Source organism: Malaclemys terrapin, chromosome 18 (genome assembly GCF_027887155.1).
Source record: "Malaclemys terrapin pileata isolate rMalTer1 chromosome 18, rMalTer1.hap1, whole genome shotgun sequence".
In the NCBI taxonomy this organism is placed as follows: domain Eukaryota; kingdom Metazoa; phylum Chordata; order Testudines; family Emydidae; genus Malaclemys; species Malaclemys terrapin.
In genome coordinates, this window is record NC_071522.1 from 19255211 (window position 1) to 19272309 (window position 17099).

Below are 17099 nucleotides of genomic sequence, written 5' to 3' on the forward strand. Positions count from 1 at the left end.
GTCCCTGGAACCTACTGCCCCCTCCCCATTTACATTAATTCTTATGGGGAAATTGGATTCACTTAACATCATTTTGCTTAAAGTCGCATTTTCAGGACCAGAACTACAACGTTAAGTGAAAAGCAACAGAGGGTCCTGTGGCACTTTTAAGACTAACAGAAGTATTGGGAGCATAAGCTTTCGTGGGTAAGAACCTCAAGACTTGCATCTGAAGAAGTGAGGTTCTTACCCACGAAAGCTTATGCTCCCAATACTTCTGTTAGTCTTAAAGGTGCCACAGGACCCTCTGTTGCTTTTTACAGATTCAGACTAACACGGCTACCCCCTGATACTTGGAACGTTAAGTGAGGCGTTACCGTACATACACCCTGAAATCCTACCAACTAACAAGTGCCCACCCAAGCGGGGCTAGCCTCGAAAGGTTACACCCTGGAGTTGTTGGTGAAAGGTGGAGGTGGGGGGACGAGACCGTTTTCGTAGCTACGAGATGAGAGCGCCCTGGAAAGCTGGGCCACCCCAATCTGGGAGCGGGGTTTGCTAGCTGGTCTCTGTCCACGAGCAGCCTACTCCTTTACAGATTAAAAGAAGCCAAACCTCTTCGCACTTGAGTATTAGGCTAAATAAGGAGGCAGCCTTGTATAACTTCCTATCTGAAGAAGCAGTGTGTATCCCCCCTCTGAGCTCCCGGAGCCAAAGCGGACTCGGGGGCACTGAAATGTATTTTGTTAGCTGCTGAGCAAGGCCGTTTTCCCCGGGAGATCTCTGCAGGCAACATGCATTTGGAGATGCAAATATTCTGCAGAGAGGTCCCATTGCAGCTGTCTCCTCCGAGCATTAGAGTCTGCACATGGGACCCTCTAAATAAATGTCCCAGCCTTTTGGGGCACTTTTACCAGTCTAAGGTCCCAAGTCAGCATCCACCACTGCCTCCCATTCGTTTGGGCTGCTTCAAACTCTGGCTGTGGTGGAGTCTGGAGAAGCTCCCGTTCACACACACCACAGAAAGGCAGAGAGCAGTGGTGTCGTAGGGTAGGAACAGGGACCCTGGAGTGTCACTCACGTGCGTTGTTCGGTACTGTCTGAGAGCTCAAGGCAGCGTACAGGCCTTGCAGATACAAGATATTCCAACCAACAGGCCTTTATTGTTGACAAGACCGTTAACAGGGGGTCCATTGGGAAATCATCTATGGGCCAGACCCTCAGCTGGTGTGCGTGAGCATAGTGTCCGTGACGTGACCAGCTGAGGACCTGGCGAACAGTCTAAAGAACTGTGTAGGTTTCACACGAGCCTTTCCCAATATGCAGTAAGGCGGCCTCTTATCCAGCTCACAACTGCTTTCGTTTCTTCCGTTCTTCCCCCCATTGGGGGAAAACGCTGTGGTCAGAGACTCCTGTGATTCCTCGCACTCACCTCATCAGCGGGGGCTCCTCTCAGTTCTTCCAAGTATTTCCTCACCACCTGCTCAGGCTCGCTGGGGGTCACTGAAGAAAGGGAGGGAAGAAAGAAAAAAAAAAAAAAAAAAAAAGACCATAGGGAAATAAAGATTCCAGGAGGTACAACATGAGCGAGAGGCGGCTGAGGAGGGAGGAAAGCGAAGCAGTGGCAGGCCGGCCTGCCGAGGAAAACGGTTAAGGGTTAGAGTTGGAGCAAGTTAGTTCAGCAGGGGCCATTCTGACCGGTCAGCGCTACTCTACTGAGGGCTCAGATGCTACGGGTGCAGGAAATGTGTCGATCTCAAGGCCAAAACAAGGGCCCAGTGCTCACATAGTCAGACGTCCTGCAAAACACAGGCCAGAAAACGTCACCCGGTGAATGCCAAAGAGATAAAGAATCGGGTTGTAAAAGCTACCACTGCGCGGGGCGAACAGCCGCGGCTCCGTCTGAAGTCAATGGGAGCTGCGGATGCTCAGTCACTCTCTAGTCCGCCGATACTTTGCTGTCCTATGCTCTCCCCTCATACTAGACACTGGCTCCTTTCAAATACCAGTATTTTGCAGCCCTGTGTCTCAAGGGCCACACACACTGCAATGGTGGAAGTGTCTCATGGATCCTACATCATTAAAAAAAAGCATCACACGGACACATACTATATAGATAGTACATATTTAGTCTGAAAACCATTATCTATATGCACTAGGGCTCTCATACCAAAGAGAGCCGAGCAAAAATCTTAAGTGAAGACACAGCCAAGGTCAGATCCAGCAATTGTCAAGGTGTTCTCCTTATGCCACGAAGCAGCACAAGAGCGTCATAAGCGTCACTGCTGGAGATTGCATTCCTAGCAGGAAAGCAAACCCTTCTTTGGAAAGGAAAGGGCCTTTCTTGTGAACGTCTCATGGCTGATCTTGGCCGGCACCTCCCATGGAACACAAGTCACTGGGGTTTCTAAAATAAGCGGGTTTCTGAATAAAATGAACGCAAGTCTCCAGAATTATTAACTGGGCAGAGGCCCAGCTCCACAAAGGTACTGAAGCATCCCACTGATTCCATGTAAGTTGTGCCCAGGTACCTTTGAGGATCAGGGCCTGAAATCCTTATATTGACCAGAGTTCTCCTTAAGCCGAGAGCTGGTGCAAACGCGTATGCCCCACTGCGGTCCCAGGGCTTGCCCTTTAACACAGGAATGGATTTCCTCCCTGCTGGTACCTCAGGACATCCCTCCTGCCTCACCCGGACTCTGGTCTGGGACCACCCCGGGACTGGGGCAGTCCAGTGCTCTTCACTGAGCTCACCTACGTGGCAGAGAACACATAGTGCCACAATGGTGGGCACTGGTCCATGAGGCTCTGAATGGAGACTTCTAGCCGCCCTCAGGTAGGACATCAAACAGCCGTCAAAGACCAGCTTCTTGCCAATCCCAGCATGGGCCGTGGGGCCAGCCGCTCCAGACCAGCATGGTTATGGTGGCATTTCACCACACTCCTTCCCACAGGTGAAACCCCCCAGGAGGCTTCCCCCACCCCTGCTCTGAAACATCATAATAAAATAAAATAATAAATAATAATAATAATAAATGGAGATATATCTATCTCCTAGAACTGGAAGGGACCCTGAAAGGTCATCGAGTCCAGCCCCCTGCCCTCACTAGCAGGACCAAGTACTGATTTTGCCCCAGATCCCCAAGTGGCCCCCTCAAGGATTGAACTCACAACCCTGGGTTTAGCAGGCCAATGCTCAAACCACTGAGCTATCCCTCCCCATGGGGAGAAGGAGGAAGAATCCCAAGTCATGGTCCTGACCCAGCCCATGTGTAGGAAGAGAATGAACTCCTCCCTTTGTACCCAGGAGATGGGATGAACCACCCTCTCCCCCAATGGCAATGCCACCCCCAAACACGCACACAAAGCTCAGGTGGCATTTCGCAGACCGCCCCGTGAGCTGCCTGCTGAATGGGTTTGGCAGAGGGACCTCGGGGCATCCACTGAAATGCAGCTCGAGGGGTCACCTGCTCTAGCAGACGCCTTGCCCCTGCGATGCAGCACTCAGGGGGCCATAGAGGACAAGGGGGCTCCATTAAGCAGCTCCCTTGCCTCCCAAACGGGTTAGACTGGGATCGCTCCTTGCGGGACAGGGGCGCTCAGGAAGCCCCCACCACGCAGCTGGGAGCCAAGAACCTGTGACGGGTCCCACAAGCCAGGGGAACGTGGGCCGGTGCCCCTCGCGCTATCACCAGGTGCCACGCGACCCGATGGCAGGGCGACAAAGCTCCTTACCAGTAACCGTGTCCATCATAGACGCCATCAGGCTCTTCCACCAGCCTGTAAAGGGAAACATTTGCACAATCGACGTTATGACTCCACCTAGCAGAGGGCAAAAGAGAGGACTAGTCACTCAGCTGGTCTAGAGCCCTCGGCCACTCCCACCCCACTCAGCCCTTCTGTAAAGCCGAACAGACCTACGGACGAGAGGGGGGCCAGAGGGGTGCAGGGTGGGGGAAGAGGAGTGCCATGACAAATGCTATTACCAGTAAGTAATTCTTCCTTGCCCCTTCTCCTCTTCCTCCATCCCAGCCAGTAAAGCTAGAGGGGCCCACAGGACCGGGCAAAGGCAGCTTTCAGTGAGGAACTCAGGCCTACCATCAGGCAGAGGGGCTGACGCTCCAGGCCCCTCCACCCAAGAGGACACCATGTTCTCAGTGTCCCTGGAAGGGGACTCTGGGGATCTACGTTGGCTGGCTCGGAGCGTCCCCGGGTCAGGTTTCCTCAGTTTACTACTCCAAAAGGCATTTCCCTAAGTACCGCAAACATGCCCTGTGCACCTCCTGCAGGGTCCCCAAGAGTGAAGGCTCAATACAGCACTTCCACCTGCGTGACCCTGTCTTCTTCCAATTCTATCACCCTGTTAACCCCACCACTGTGGAGCAGGATGCAGGCTCTTGGGCTCAGGTGTGGCCAAGAGCAGTATCTCTAAAGGCAACTCAAACGACCCTACCGCCGATGAACAGGCCAGACTAGGTTCCAGCACTCTCCCCGACAGCTCGGAAACGCTAACAGGAAAACACAGGAGTTACAACTTATTTTGGTCACTGAAGAGAGCAGTTGTGGTTACACAGGGATGGGGTCTGACGGGCACCATTCCTGCAGAGTAGAAAGTAGTTTTAGGAAGCGGACAAAAAGGACCATCCACTTTTATGCAAAGGTGACATTCCTTGATCAAGTGGGCAAAGGTTCTGCTGCCTCAGGTCCCTCCCTTCGCTCCGGATGTCAGACAAATTGGTCTCTTCAGTTCTTGAAGACCTGGTTTTGAGTCACAAAGAACTCCAGGGGCGCTCGACAGGCAGGACAGCTTTCACCCGGAAGACGTGGCCAGATTCAAGGCTACATACTGACCAATAAGAAAGCGTGAATGAATAACCCTTCTGGACAGTGAGAGGGGAAGATGAAAAGCTACCTTGTCTGGTAAGAAAGATCAACGTGTAACGATTCCGTTGCATCTGCCTTCCGGGATTAAGAAAGAGCAATTGAAAGGCTACTTTCTGAGGGCTAATTCTGACTTGCATTGAAGTCAATGGCTAAACTCCCACTAATATCAAAGGGACCAAGATAAAGCCCAAGGCCTGTAGCTCCAGGGAAACCAGTCCCATCAAGACAAGAGACCCCCCCGCCCCCGCAGCAGAGTTATACTAGCAACAAAGAGTTCTAGCTGATGGTCTGGAACAGAGATTCCTAGATTTTAAAGGCCAGAAGGGGCCATGACGACCCTCTCGTCTGACCTCCTGAAGAGCACAGCACGGAGAACCTCACCCAGTGATAACTGCAGCAAGCCCATAACTTCGGACATGAAGGAATAAGCACAAGAAACTAAGGTCCAGCCCAGGCTCCCCACTAGCACGAATGGCTGCTGTTTACACCCCCACAGGGCTAGTCCATGAGGAGCCTGGTCTTAAGGAAACCCCACTGCACGTTGTGAGACGGGATTGGGGACCAGGAGCTCAGGCCTGTGCCAAGAAATCCCATCCTCACGCTGCCAGCCATCAGATTCCCTGAAGTGGAATGCTCGGGGGGGAGAAGGGGAAAGTAGGGGGGAGAGAAGAAGTGGGGGAGATCTTCCTGACTGACCTGACAAGTAGGCTCAGGGACAGAAAATAGGGTTACCATATTTCCACAATCAAAAAGGAGGACACGGGGGAGCCCCACCCTAGCCCCGTCTCACCCCATCCACTCCTTCCCACTTCCCACCCCCTGACTTCCCACCTCAGAACCCCAACCCCCCCCGCTTCTTGTCCCCTGACTGCCCCCTCCTGAGAACCCCCCACCCTAACTGCCCCCCAAGGACCCTACCTGTCCCCTGACTGCCCATAAGTGGCAGGTTTGTAGAAATTTTGGTGGTGCCCAGAACCCGCCCCCCCACCACCTGCCTAAGGCTCTGGGAGGGGGGTTGGGTGGGGGGAGGAGGTCTGGGGTACAGGTCCTGGGCTGGGGATTAGAGTGCAGGAGGGGTGCAGGGTGCCGGCTCTGGGACAGAGTTTGGGTGCTGGGTGCAGGCTCTGGGCGTGCAGGAGGGGGTGAGGGGTGCAGGCTCTGGGATGGAGTTTGGGGGTGAGAGGCGGTGCAAAGGGAGGGGATGCAGGCTTTGGGAGGGAGTTTGAGGGCAGGAGGGGTGTGTGGGGAGGGGGTTTGGGACGGAGTTTGGGGATAGGAGAGGGTGCAGGGGTGGGGGCTGTGGGTCTGAGGGGTTTATGATGCAGGAGGGGGCTCACGGATGGAGCAGAGGATTAGGATGCGGGGGGATGAGGGCTGGGGCTGAGGGGTTTGGGGGGTTGGAGAGGCTCAGGGCTAGGGTGGAAGAGCAGGGTAAGGGCAGCCTGCCTTGCCATTAGTGGATGGGGGGCATTAGGAACCTGGGGCAGCAGACAGCAGTTGCTGCATGGAGCAGGGTAGGAATGTGCACAAGCAGGCAGGGGAGAGGGGCCCTCTGCTTTCTTTCGGCTAGGGACAGAGGGGGAACCCGCGGGGGGAGTGGGCGGTGGCAGGTGGAGGCCGGGGCCCACTCCAGGTAGGGCTGGGGGAGAGACCCAGCTCCAAATATTGCTGGAGCAGGGCCCCTGGCCCTGGATATTGCTGGAGCTCGGGCACCACAAAAGAATATAACCCGCTGCCTCCCCCACCCCCAGACAGGCCCATCCAACCCTCCCCTTGCTCCCTGACTGCCCCCGGGACTCCCCTTACCATACCCATGCCGGCTCCACGCGTAGGCAAAACACGCTGCAGGTGGGACTGTTTGTGTAGTTGCGTGGCAGGCAGCTGGGGGGTGTGTGTGGGGGGAAATCAGGGGAGGGGCTCTGCCTGCTGGAGGCCAATGGGAGCGACACAATCAGGCCCAGCCGCCCAATCACCACGCCGCACTCTGCATGGAAGGGAGGGAGGGGGAAAAATCCCGGACCTTTTAACCTTGTTACCAATTGCTCCCGGACGGCTATTTAAAGACACAAAAGCCAGACATGTCCGGGGAATAGGGACGGATGGTAACCCTACAGAAAACCATGATGGCCAGAGCCAGCCTGGGACGGAGCAGATGGCAAGGGCCCTGCCTCAGTTTGCTTCTTACTCTCAGAACAGGAGGAGGAGGGAGCAGGAGGTTGTTCCCAAGGACCTCTGTCAGATAATGGCTTAAAGGGTCTGGCAAAGACGCTTAGCATCTCTGCTTGGCCAGTACAGATGCAATCTAGCTGGGCAGTTTCTGGGCTCATCCCAGAATTAGACCTTGACAAACTTAGCACCCCGCTCCAGGGGAGCACAGACAGTCCCATGGACAGGAAGTAGCGGCTTGGCACAGCCACAAGAACTGGGGAATCCCAGGAATTCCCCCCTCCAGCGGTGGGTATAACTGCCTATCTCAACAAGCCAAGCCACAATGACCACATAGGGAAGCCTGGGTGGCCAGGCTAAAGCTCACGCTCCTAGAAGGCTGAGACACCCCACAGAACCCTCCAAGATCCTAACTGAGGAACGCTCGCACTTATCAGCTGGGCCTAGAGGAACCAGAAACCCACTGCAGCACAAACTGATACCAAGGTCCCCACTCTAGGCAGGTCCATACCTGAGATGGCATCAGGAACCTGTGAAACAGACACTTCAGATGATTTCAATACAAATAGCTCAGAGGCTCCTCACCAGAAGCCTGCCTGTGTTAAGGAACCCTTCTGAAAGAAGGCTCTGCCGCCCCCCACCCCAGATCGCAGCTGGACCCAATTTCTGAAAGGAAGCTGCTTGCACTGCCCTTTGAGGGAACTATTAAGAGGAAGAAGATTCACCTGTGGGAGAGGCCATCCCTGATTGGGGAGGAGCCATGGGAGATTATAGGGAGGAGTGTGTTTGGGGGAGCAGACCAGGATTACTCAGAGAGTAAACACTCTCCTTGTCTTAACTGATAATACCACTCTTGTATTCAGCCTTGCTGAGGGGAGCCAGGGGCTGGACTGGCTCAGGGAGGGTTGTGTGGTAGAGGAAAGATGTGTTCCTTCCTCATGGAGTTGGTCAGTCGGGATCTTCATGAAGCTCCTAAAGACACCAACCCAAAGGTGGGGGATACAAGTGACCAGCTGCCAATCACTTGGCTAGGTGGAGAGGGGGGAATACACATCCTTCAAATGAAGCCAACAAAAGTAATCCTTAGGGTACCGACCTTGGGTCTATTCCCAGCTCCACCACAGGCTCATCTGTGTGACTCTGGGCAAGTTCCTAGCTCATTCTCCAAGTCCCTAACTCCTCCCCCTCCCACGGACCTTTGGGCTCTCCGGGCTGAACGGCTCTCTCGGTATGAAGGATCACTGTTCAGGGTCTGGATATGCTTGTGCAGGACGGCCCTGACCCCAAGTGTTGGTGGACTGTGAGGTTTATCCTGGCCGTGTCCTGGGACAGAGCATGAAGAGATGAGAGATGAGACAGAGATACAGGCAAGGACAAGGCCCTGATGTTTCTCAGTCTTCTCCCCTACAGCTCGGTTCTTTAGGGAAGGGCCGTGCCTTGGCTCTTCCAGTGGGCCTGAGCTCCAGCCCTTTAACCGTAGGTGGGGTGACATATGCAGCAAGTGTGAGCCCAGGGGACTCAGAAGGGGTCAGCGAGAGGATCTACCCCGTGCCCAACGGGCTGGTAAAGCAGCGTGTGTATCTTCAGGTCTCTCTTTCCAGCCCGCTGAGATTAGATCCGGCTGCTTGTGCTCCTGCCGTCCTAGAGAGGGCGTAGTCGCCTCTACGGAAGCTGAGACGCTCCTTTACTTTCTAGCGCTCACATTTGGTGGGAGCAAGACGGCACCATTCACAGGAGCCTTCGCTGCGATTCTGCTGCCCTCTGAACGTTCGTAGCCTTGCGCTTGTCCAGAGGAGACACGGCTGGTCCCACCTGCACGACTGGCAGGTGGGACCAGCCGAGCTGGGCTCCTGGCACCAGGAGCACTGTGAAAGTCTTACCCAGTGGCTTATTTGATGGCTGTAGACTTGGGTTCTTCCCCCAACCAATCGCCACCTCGCCAGGGCTAAGACAAGCTGCCAGCAGGTCGGATGGGATGGGGATGGGGAAGGGGAAGGGGAAGGAACTCTGCCCAGCCATGCTGTCAAAACCATCTCCCTGCACATCTGGACTGGTCTAGCCCCAGGGACATGGAGTCTAGCCTCTCGGAGCCAAAGGGAGGTCTGTGGGCCCTCGGGCGGCAGGAAAATCTCAGCTTCAGACAGGGGTAGACGCTGGGGGGCGGGGGTGTTTCCAGCTGCTTGGTACCAGCTGGCAGGAGCGGGAAGGTTGTTACCCTGCGTGGGTCCAGGAGTGTTTCCAAGCAACTCCCCCGCTCCCCCCCAATTCACAGGGGCAGCGCCTGCACCCGGAACACGCTGACTCTCTTTGGTGCCAGAAGGGGGAGACCCGGAGCCGAGCAGCGCTCGCTATGGCATGTGCTGTCAGTCCCCTCTGCCAGTCCCAGGGTGAAGAGAGGGGTCCCAGCTCCCCCTGCCCAGCACTTACCCTGCCAGAAGATCCCCGGGGGGGGGGGAAGGGGGGGGGCGAGGATGTTCTTAGAAGGCAACTGCCACTTTAGCCCAACAGCTGTGGAATGCAGGGGCTGGAGGAGCTGGGGAGGGGATTGGGTTCCATGCACGACTGGCAGGTGGGACCAGCCGAGCAAGGGCAGTAAATCTCTCAGGTGGTTGTGGGTGCTGCGAAGACAGCGGCTCCAGCTTTCCTTGCAGGGAAACAAGCCTGCTCTGCAGGTTCTGGGGCCGGCTTGGGGGCAGACAAACGGCCCACAGGCTTGGGAAGCGCTTTGAGATCTATGGCTGGAGAGCACAGGCTGAGCCCTAAGGTGTAGATCAGTTACGTGCCTGGCTGCAGGCGATGCTCAAAAGCGCCCACTTCTTCCAAGGTGGCCCAGTCTGATAGCACCTCAAGGCCAGTCTCAGGCCCGTGGCTGGGATCTTGAGCTCTCACTGCAGGATCAGGCACCAGATACCTCACCCTGGAACGTTTCCTTCTGGGTTGTTCCCTTTTAAGAGTCTTCTTGTCCTCTGGGCTGGGAGCTGGAGAGGGAAAGGAGGCCGACATGGAGAAGGCGGCAAAAGGACAGAGGGAAGCAGATGCCTGGAGTTACGCCAGCAGCGAGGTCTGCTTAGGAGGCACCATAACACCATCGCCCAGTGTGTCCCTTTCTACAGCACAAGCCAAATGAAAGCGGTTTGCGAGATTCACCCACGTGTGGAAATACCGAGGCCGCTCCTTGCTCAAACCTTCCGCGGCCCAGACGCATAAACCCTGGGTTCTCCCGAACGATTAATGGAGCACCACACCGGAGCGTGGGCGTTTACAGAGCAAATAAGGAGAGATTCCCTGCCCAGAAGAACCCCCAGTCTCTATTGAAATGAGGACAGGAAGAGGAGGCAAATGCTACAGAGAGGGGCTAGGACAATGGGGTCATGCAGAGACTTCGAAAGCTAGGATGTGTCTTGCTGGTTACAGCAGCTGGGACCCGCAGCTCAGAATACTGATGGTTTTGCCATCTCACAAGCTGGAGACTAGTTCCTATGGTGACTCCTCTGAGCCTGGGGTATAAAATGATCCTACACTCCTGTGCTGCTGGCCCTCTGACGCCTGTTGCTACAAATGACACCAGCTGAATTCGTAGCCTCCCGCCGGCTCTTTTCGCTTTGCAGCTCTGCGCCGATGGAGGGGAGCAGGGTTTTTGCTGGCCTCAATGCTGCACAGACCTGAGGGCCCCATAGGAATGGGTATGTAAAAAGGCATCACAATTTGGCAGGATGTAACCTAGTGTCCATAGGGAGGAGCGGCTTGGGTCACCTAGGCAATCCCCTCTGGCACTGCACCAACCCACAGCACAAAGAGGAAGATGCCAACAGGGGAGTGTTTGAGAGCAAGGGGCCCCCATAGGTTCTCTCTCCTGCTCTGAGCAGGATGGATTCATTCACTAGAGGACTGGCTGGTTTTCTACCAAAGAGGCACCAGATTTTGGCACAATATCCCCATCCATTAGTATTATGCCAATAATTCCCATGAGAAGCTACAAGAGCCCTGAGAAGCTCCCTGCAAAGCTAGAGCATCGGGTTCGAGGCAGCTGGAGACAGGTTTTCAAAGATCTCTGCCCCCATATAGGCACCACGGGAGGTGACCAGGTTCTCCAGGAGATATTAGTGTGCCTCATGCAGGCCAGCTGCTTGGCTCTTTTGAAAATTCAGCCCCAATCGTGGGTGCTGAACATTTGGGAATTTGGAAATTTTGAAAGAGCGCTAAAAGCAGAGACCTAAGCAATGATGATACCTACCAAGAGGTCAAGACACAAGCGGAGAACAACCACATTTGATTCAATAGATGTACCACCTTATATTACCCCAATTGGTACCTTAAGGATATTTGCTTCGAGGCCTTTGTCCAAATCTTCTTTAATCTACCCCCACCCTGGTTCATAGAATCATAGAATCTCAGGGTTGGAAGGGACCTTAGGAGGTCATCTAGTCCAACCCCCTACTCAAAGCAGGACCAATCCCCAGACAGTTTTTTGCCCCAGATCCCTAAAAGGCCCCCTCAAGGATTGAGCTCATAACCCTGGGTTTAGCAGGCCAATGCTCAAACCACCGAGCTATCCCTCCCCCCTAAACACTCTTCCATGGCTCCTTGGAGTCAACACTGGGTTGAAAAATACTCTAATAATGTTGTCGGTCTCCCACCGGTCCTTTGTTCTTTACTGATCATTTGGGAAGGGAAGAAAGGTTCAGTGTTCCTTCGTTTAGAGGCGTGAGGATAAATTATTTTCCTAACGCTGCCCAGTTGCTGGCGCGAGTAGGAGGTTTATAAGATGAGGACTTTCCAGGGATAACATTTAGCAGCTGTGTTTTGGAGGCTTACAGCAATAACGCACCTCCTTCTGGAGATTAAAAGGAGCCATATGGTTTGCAGCAGCTATTATTTCACACACGACACATGGAGACGTTATTTCTAATTAAAGTCAGGGAAAGGGATTTCTCCCCTCCCCCAAATATTTTTGCACAGCGTTCTCCTGGTTTTGAAGCCAGGGGATTTAAGCTTCAGCTACACTGAGGGCTTGCACACCTCACTGGGGTGTGAATAAGCCCCCTCCCTGAGTGATGTCACTTACACCGACCTAAGCGCAGGTGGGGACAGCGCTATGGTGGCAGAAGAGCTTCTCCTGCCGCCCCCCTGCGGAAGTGGATTTGTTGTGCTGACAGGACGGCTCTCTCCCGGCGCCATAGAGTGTCTGCACTACAGATGGAGCGTTTTTAGCGTAGACTCGTCCTCCACCGAAGAACCCGGCTGGGCCTGACGTTTCCTGAGGTGTTGGACGTGCTTTAGGGCAGTCGGTTTTTCCTGTTCTTTGGCATGGATGATTCCTTACGTGGAGTTTTTATTTTATTTTCCTCTTGCTAATCCCATGTCTCTAGTGACCTCAGAGGAAGGACCTCCCTTGAGGCAATCGGGAGAAGCTAGAAGACCAACGAGGCACGGGACCCTTGGTGGAGGAATCCTTCCCCATTGTAACAGGGTGCTCAGTCCCTTTAAGAAGGAGTTTTGAGCCCCCGCACTCCCATTCAGCTCTTTCCAGTGGCGTAAGTGTGAAATGAACCACGTACAGAAGGAGGTACACTTTCCTTTAGTTCATCACTGCCACGGTCTGCAGCTTTCTGCCCACCGAAGGACAACAGGCAAATGCTTACACCCGCCTGAGAGCTGACATGGGTGAGTTGCTGGACTATGACAGGCGATGGATTAGCCACACCCCCATGGAAACACAGGCCAGCAACTGGGAACATGAGGCACAGAGACAGTGCAACCCCACCCTGCTCCTGCCCCCCAAAAGCCCCCCTCAGGAGAAGGGGGACAAGCAGGGAAGCTATGGCTGAGTGCTAGCTAGCGAACCTTGTGCTATGAGACGTTTTGGTTGTGCTGTACTCTACCATAACCTTGGCTGTGTCCTCTGGTCTCTTCCCCCAGGGAAGGACGAGCATTCAATTTAATCTACCCTATGTGGGCTGCTGCACCGGTTTTCTCCATTGAGCCAACCTAGGTGGTAGGTTCTGAGACAACCAGGAACAAGAAATGCTGGGGGGGACCTAATCTCGAGGTACTCACTGTATTACTTTCCCCTTTGCATTGATGGATTGCGATTCTCTTGCAGAATTTACTAAGGTAAAAATGTTGTGTTCTCTGTTTTACATAAGGTAGAAATGCTGAGGCAACTTGAAATGCACTAGCTGTATGATTCATCTATACCAGAAAATCAGCGGCAGAACTGAGAGAACAACAGGGGATCCGCTAATTATTTTCCTCAGTCAATACAGGCTGGGCATTTGCAGAAGAGCACCATAATCCAGTTTGGGTTTCTTCAACTCTTTCTTTTCAACAGCGTGTAGCTTGGAATTGCTGATGCACAGCCCTGATCTCTTCATTAAAACGCTCTGTGTGATCAGCTGTGAAATCCCGCAGTGCTGCTATGGAAACAAACTGCCACAACACAGGCATTTGGGGTGGCTGATGGAGGACTTAAAACCAGCCATCAGAGAAATTGACAAAGTTCAGCCTCCTGGGTTCTAGGATGCTAGAAGCAACTGATGTTTAGGTTCAGAAAGCAGCCCACTACCACGCCTCTAGGCGCCTCAACAGAGAGATTCGAATTATTTACACGGTTTACTGATGCCTTCACGCAAGGATGCATCAGTTTACAAATCTCTCTGGAATACAAGAATGGGTGTGTTTGTGATACAGCAATTTATGAAGCATAACAGGACCAACGGGATAAAACTGTCATTTCTGATCTTTACAGCTACCAGGTCTACAAAGAATGACTGGGCAAAAGAATAATTACAATGAAACACACCCTTCAAGTAGCCCTGGTTTATTTCCATGGCAGTAATGGCTAAGGATCTCCAGCAGGGACAGTTTAATCCCAGGGAGCTGAATGAATAAATCACGCTCCCCTTCCAGGCCGGAGACACCCAACTGTTGTGTATTAATATGGGACATCTGTGCTGGAAAAGGCCTGGCTAGGGAAGTAGGTCCATGCAGCACCCCTCAGACCATGCCCCATTCCATGAGCGATCATTCGCCCACTGACGTGGTACCACCCCTCACTCTCTTTGCTTCAACAAGAGGCTGGAAGAAAAGCTTGTATTTCCTCCAGCAGACAGAGGTGCTGGTACCCTGAGGAGGGTTGGTCCATGCGAGTTACCCGGCGGGCAGTGAGGTGAATTCCCGCAGTCGGGCTGGCAGGCAATTGGCAAGTCCCAGCAGGCAGACTGGGACAGGAGGATTCAGCTAAGCGTGTGTAGTCTAGGGCCAGCTCCATGCAATGTCAGAAAGCCCCCAGCTATTCCCCTGCCAGGCTGGAACTGCTAAACTCATTCAGTGACTCTCACATTTGGGCCCAAGGCACGGCTGCGGGAAGCACGGCTCCATATTTGGGCTCAGTGAAGCTAACAGCTCTAGGCTACACGGGAGGATCACTACAAAAGAGATCTCAGCCAGGGTGGAGCTAAACGCCCTCAGCAAATGGGGGAGCATGCCTGCTTTCCCAGGGGGGCCCTCTGGCAATACACACATGCTCCAGCCGGATCAGATGGAAGGAGCAGGGCTAATGGATTAGGCAGGAGGGCGACATGACATCCGTCATGGAAACACTGACCCCTCTGTTCTCCCTGAGACCGACACCCTCCTCCCCCTTCCTCTGGCCCTTCTGTCGGCTTCCTGGCTCATTCCCCATCACCTTGAAACTCCCAGGCCCTGAGTCCGGCACAGCACTGTCTTCAGCCCACTGTCCTGGCCCCATTACCACCCTTCCCGCCCTGCAACGTGACGTCCACCGAGCTCCTGCTTCACAACCAGTCAGTCACTCATAGTGCGATGGTGCTTAGAGGCTCCCCTTGCGCTAGGCGCTGTACAAACCTACCGTCGCTGCCCCACAGAACTTACAATTGGACCGAGCTAGGAGGATCTGTCTAGGGCCGGAGCCTCAGCTGGGGTAAAGGAGAACAGCTCCATTGAAGTCAATGGGGCTATGACCAGAGTTTAGACTTAATCACCCATTACACCCGCCACACCCGTTCATTGTGCTCAGCCTGTTTCAGCCCCGCCTGGTGCTCTCCTCCACCCTGTTCCTTCATGCTGCTCCCTGTCTGTGGGAAACCTCCAGCAGGCCAAGCAACCTCACTCCCTCTTCAATTCCTCCAGCTGCAACTTGTCCTCCTCGGCCTTTAATGCAGCTCGAACTGCAGCAGAATAATTCAGAGTCCTAAACAAGTCAAACTGGGACCCAGGGAGCCCAATTTAAGCTTGTGGGCCCAGATCCTCACAAGAATTTCAGCCCCCAACTCCCATTGAAATCAATTTGGTGCCTAAATACCTGTGAGGATCTGGTCCTCAGTCACTTTGAGGGCATCTTCCCGCCCCCCCAATTAGATTAGAAGCATGTTGGCACGGGCACCCCTCTCTGTATATGGGTGAGAAGTGCCAGGCACCTGTTTCAATCATCCACATTCTGTAATAATTAATGCCAGGAGCTCCATGCCCACACTGCCAGGGCGGAGCTCTTCACCCAGCTCGGCCCTTCGTCACTGCTCTCCATTTCCACGCTACGTCTCTTCTCCACCTCTTCTCTCTTGTTCCTCCTGCCCATTCCGAAGTCTGGTGTCCCCCACTCCTTGCTCACCCTCCCTTCCGTCCTCTCCTCTTCTGTTTCGCAGCCTGGTCTCTCTGTCCCCTTTCCCTTCTCTTCTGTTCCCCTCCTTTCATTACTCCCCCAGCATCACTCTCCTCCTGGGGTGGTGTATGCCCATTCCATCTCCCTCTCTAGTCCTCCCTCTAGGGTCCCCCATCTTCACCTTTCTCTCCCCACCACCCTGCAACCCACTTCCTCCTTCCCTCCATTGACTGCCAAGATCTCCAGTATCTCCCCCCCACACACACGTCTTCATAGAACCTTTTCCCTCTGCCCCTTTAGTGACCCCATTTGGGTTTCCAGATAGGAGGGGTCACCAATGGCACATGGTTGGACAAACACCTGTCAGGGAAGGTCTAGGTGTACTTGGCCCTGCCTCAGCACAGGGGGCTGGACTAGATGACCTCTCCAGGTCCCCTTCAGTCTGATATTTCTATGAGTCTATGCTGCTTAAACCTACTGTGTTGCCTCTCAGCCCTCCTCCCCCATTTGCAAACAGCCCAAAGTGCAGAATGGGGGGGGGGCGCACTCTGATGGGAGGCGTGGCCAGGCAGAAGTGGCCCATCCCTATGACACTCCCTTGCAGTTCAGGCTGCAGCTTTGGGTACAAGACCCGTTCTTTCTGGTACTGTAGTTCCACGCCAAGTGCCCTCTTCAGGCAGAAACCTGGGCCCAGCAGCTTCACCCAGGCCGAGCGGCTTAGCTTGGGCCGGGAAGGGAAACTATCCCAGTGGCTGGGCTGGCAAGTAGAGTCAGCACACTAGTGCCAGGATGGAATAACCGAGATTTCCACCTTAGCTCTACCGTTGGCTTTTCCCCATGGTAGAGCCCGGGGCTGGGCTGGCACACACAAACACGCAGGCCCGGCTCTCCGGTGGCTTGTGAAACAATGACCTCCACAAAGCAGGAAGCGGAGAAACCACGGGGGAGATGACTAAGCCTTGCAGCAGGGCCCCGGTAGCTGCTACTGCTGGGTAGAGATACTGGAAACCAACATGCAGCCGGCCCCGTTCCACCTACTCAACCCAATGCTGAGCTGTAGGAAGTGGGTTTAACACATTTCATCCAGCAAAGCCCTAAATGGCCAGGGACTGAGTTGTCTGAAAGGCACCTCTTTCCCTGTGCTCAGGGAGGACCAGCAGGGCCACCCAAGCTGAAGACCCACTGGAGAGCAGCTGAAGGATGTATTCCACAAGGGGCCCCCAACTCTGGAACTCACCAGCTCCCTGATCAGCAAGGGACCCCAGCACACTGAGTCCTGGGCCATGACTCTCTTTGGTGCTACAGTAATACAAATAATAGACAATAATCACTGACCTTCAGAGCCCTGGCTGTCAGGGATAGAGGATCCCGGTGGGACAGGTCTGCACTAAGTGTCTGGCTGCCGGGTTATTCAATATGTTAATTACCGGTTGAAAGGGGCTGGGTTAGT

The 17099-nt window shown here is 54.1% G+C and overlaps 1 protein-coding gene across 4 annotated transcripts in view; it reads right to left on the reverse strand.

Annotated features, from left to right (window-relative positions):
• The window catches only part of DTX2 (deltex E3 ubiquitin ligase 2), a 66243-nt gene that overhangs the window by 4984 nt on the left and 44160 nt on the right, over positions 1-17099 (reverse strand). For 2 of the 4 annotated variants that reach the window (XM_054008282.1, XM_054008280.1), the window contains one exon: positions 1412-1482. In XM_054008282.1, coding sequence (XP_053864257.1) covers positions 1412-1482 — 71 coding nt within the window. Of the gene's footprint in view, positions 1-1411; positions 1483-3714; positions 3802-17099 lie in introns of all 4 variants that reach the window. The other 2 variants (XM_054008281.1, XM_054008283.1) reach the window with 2 other exon arrangements.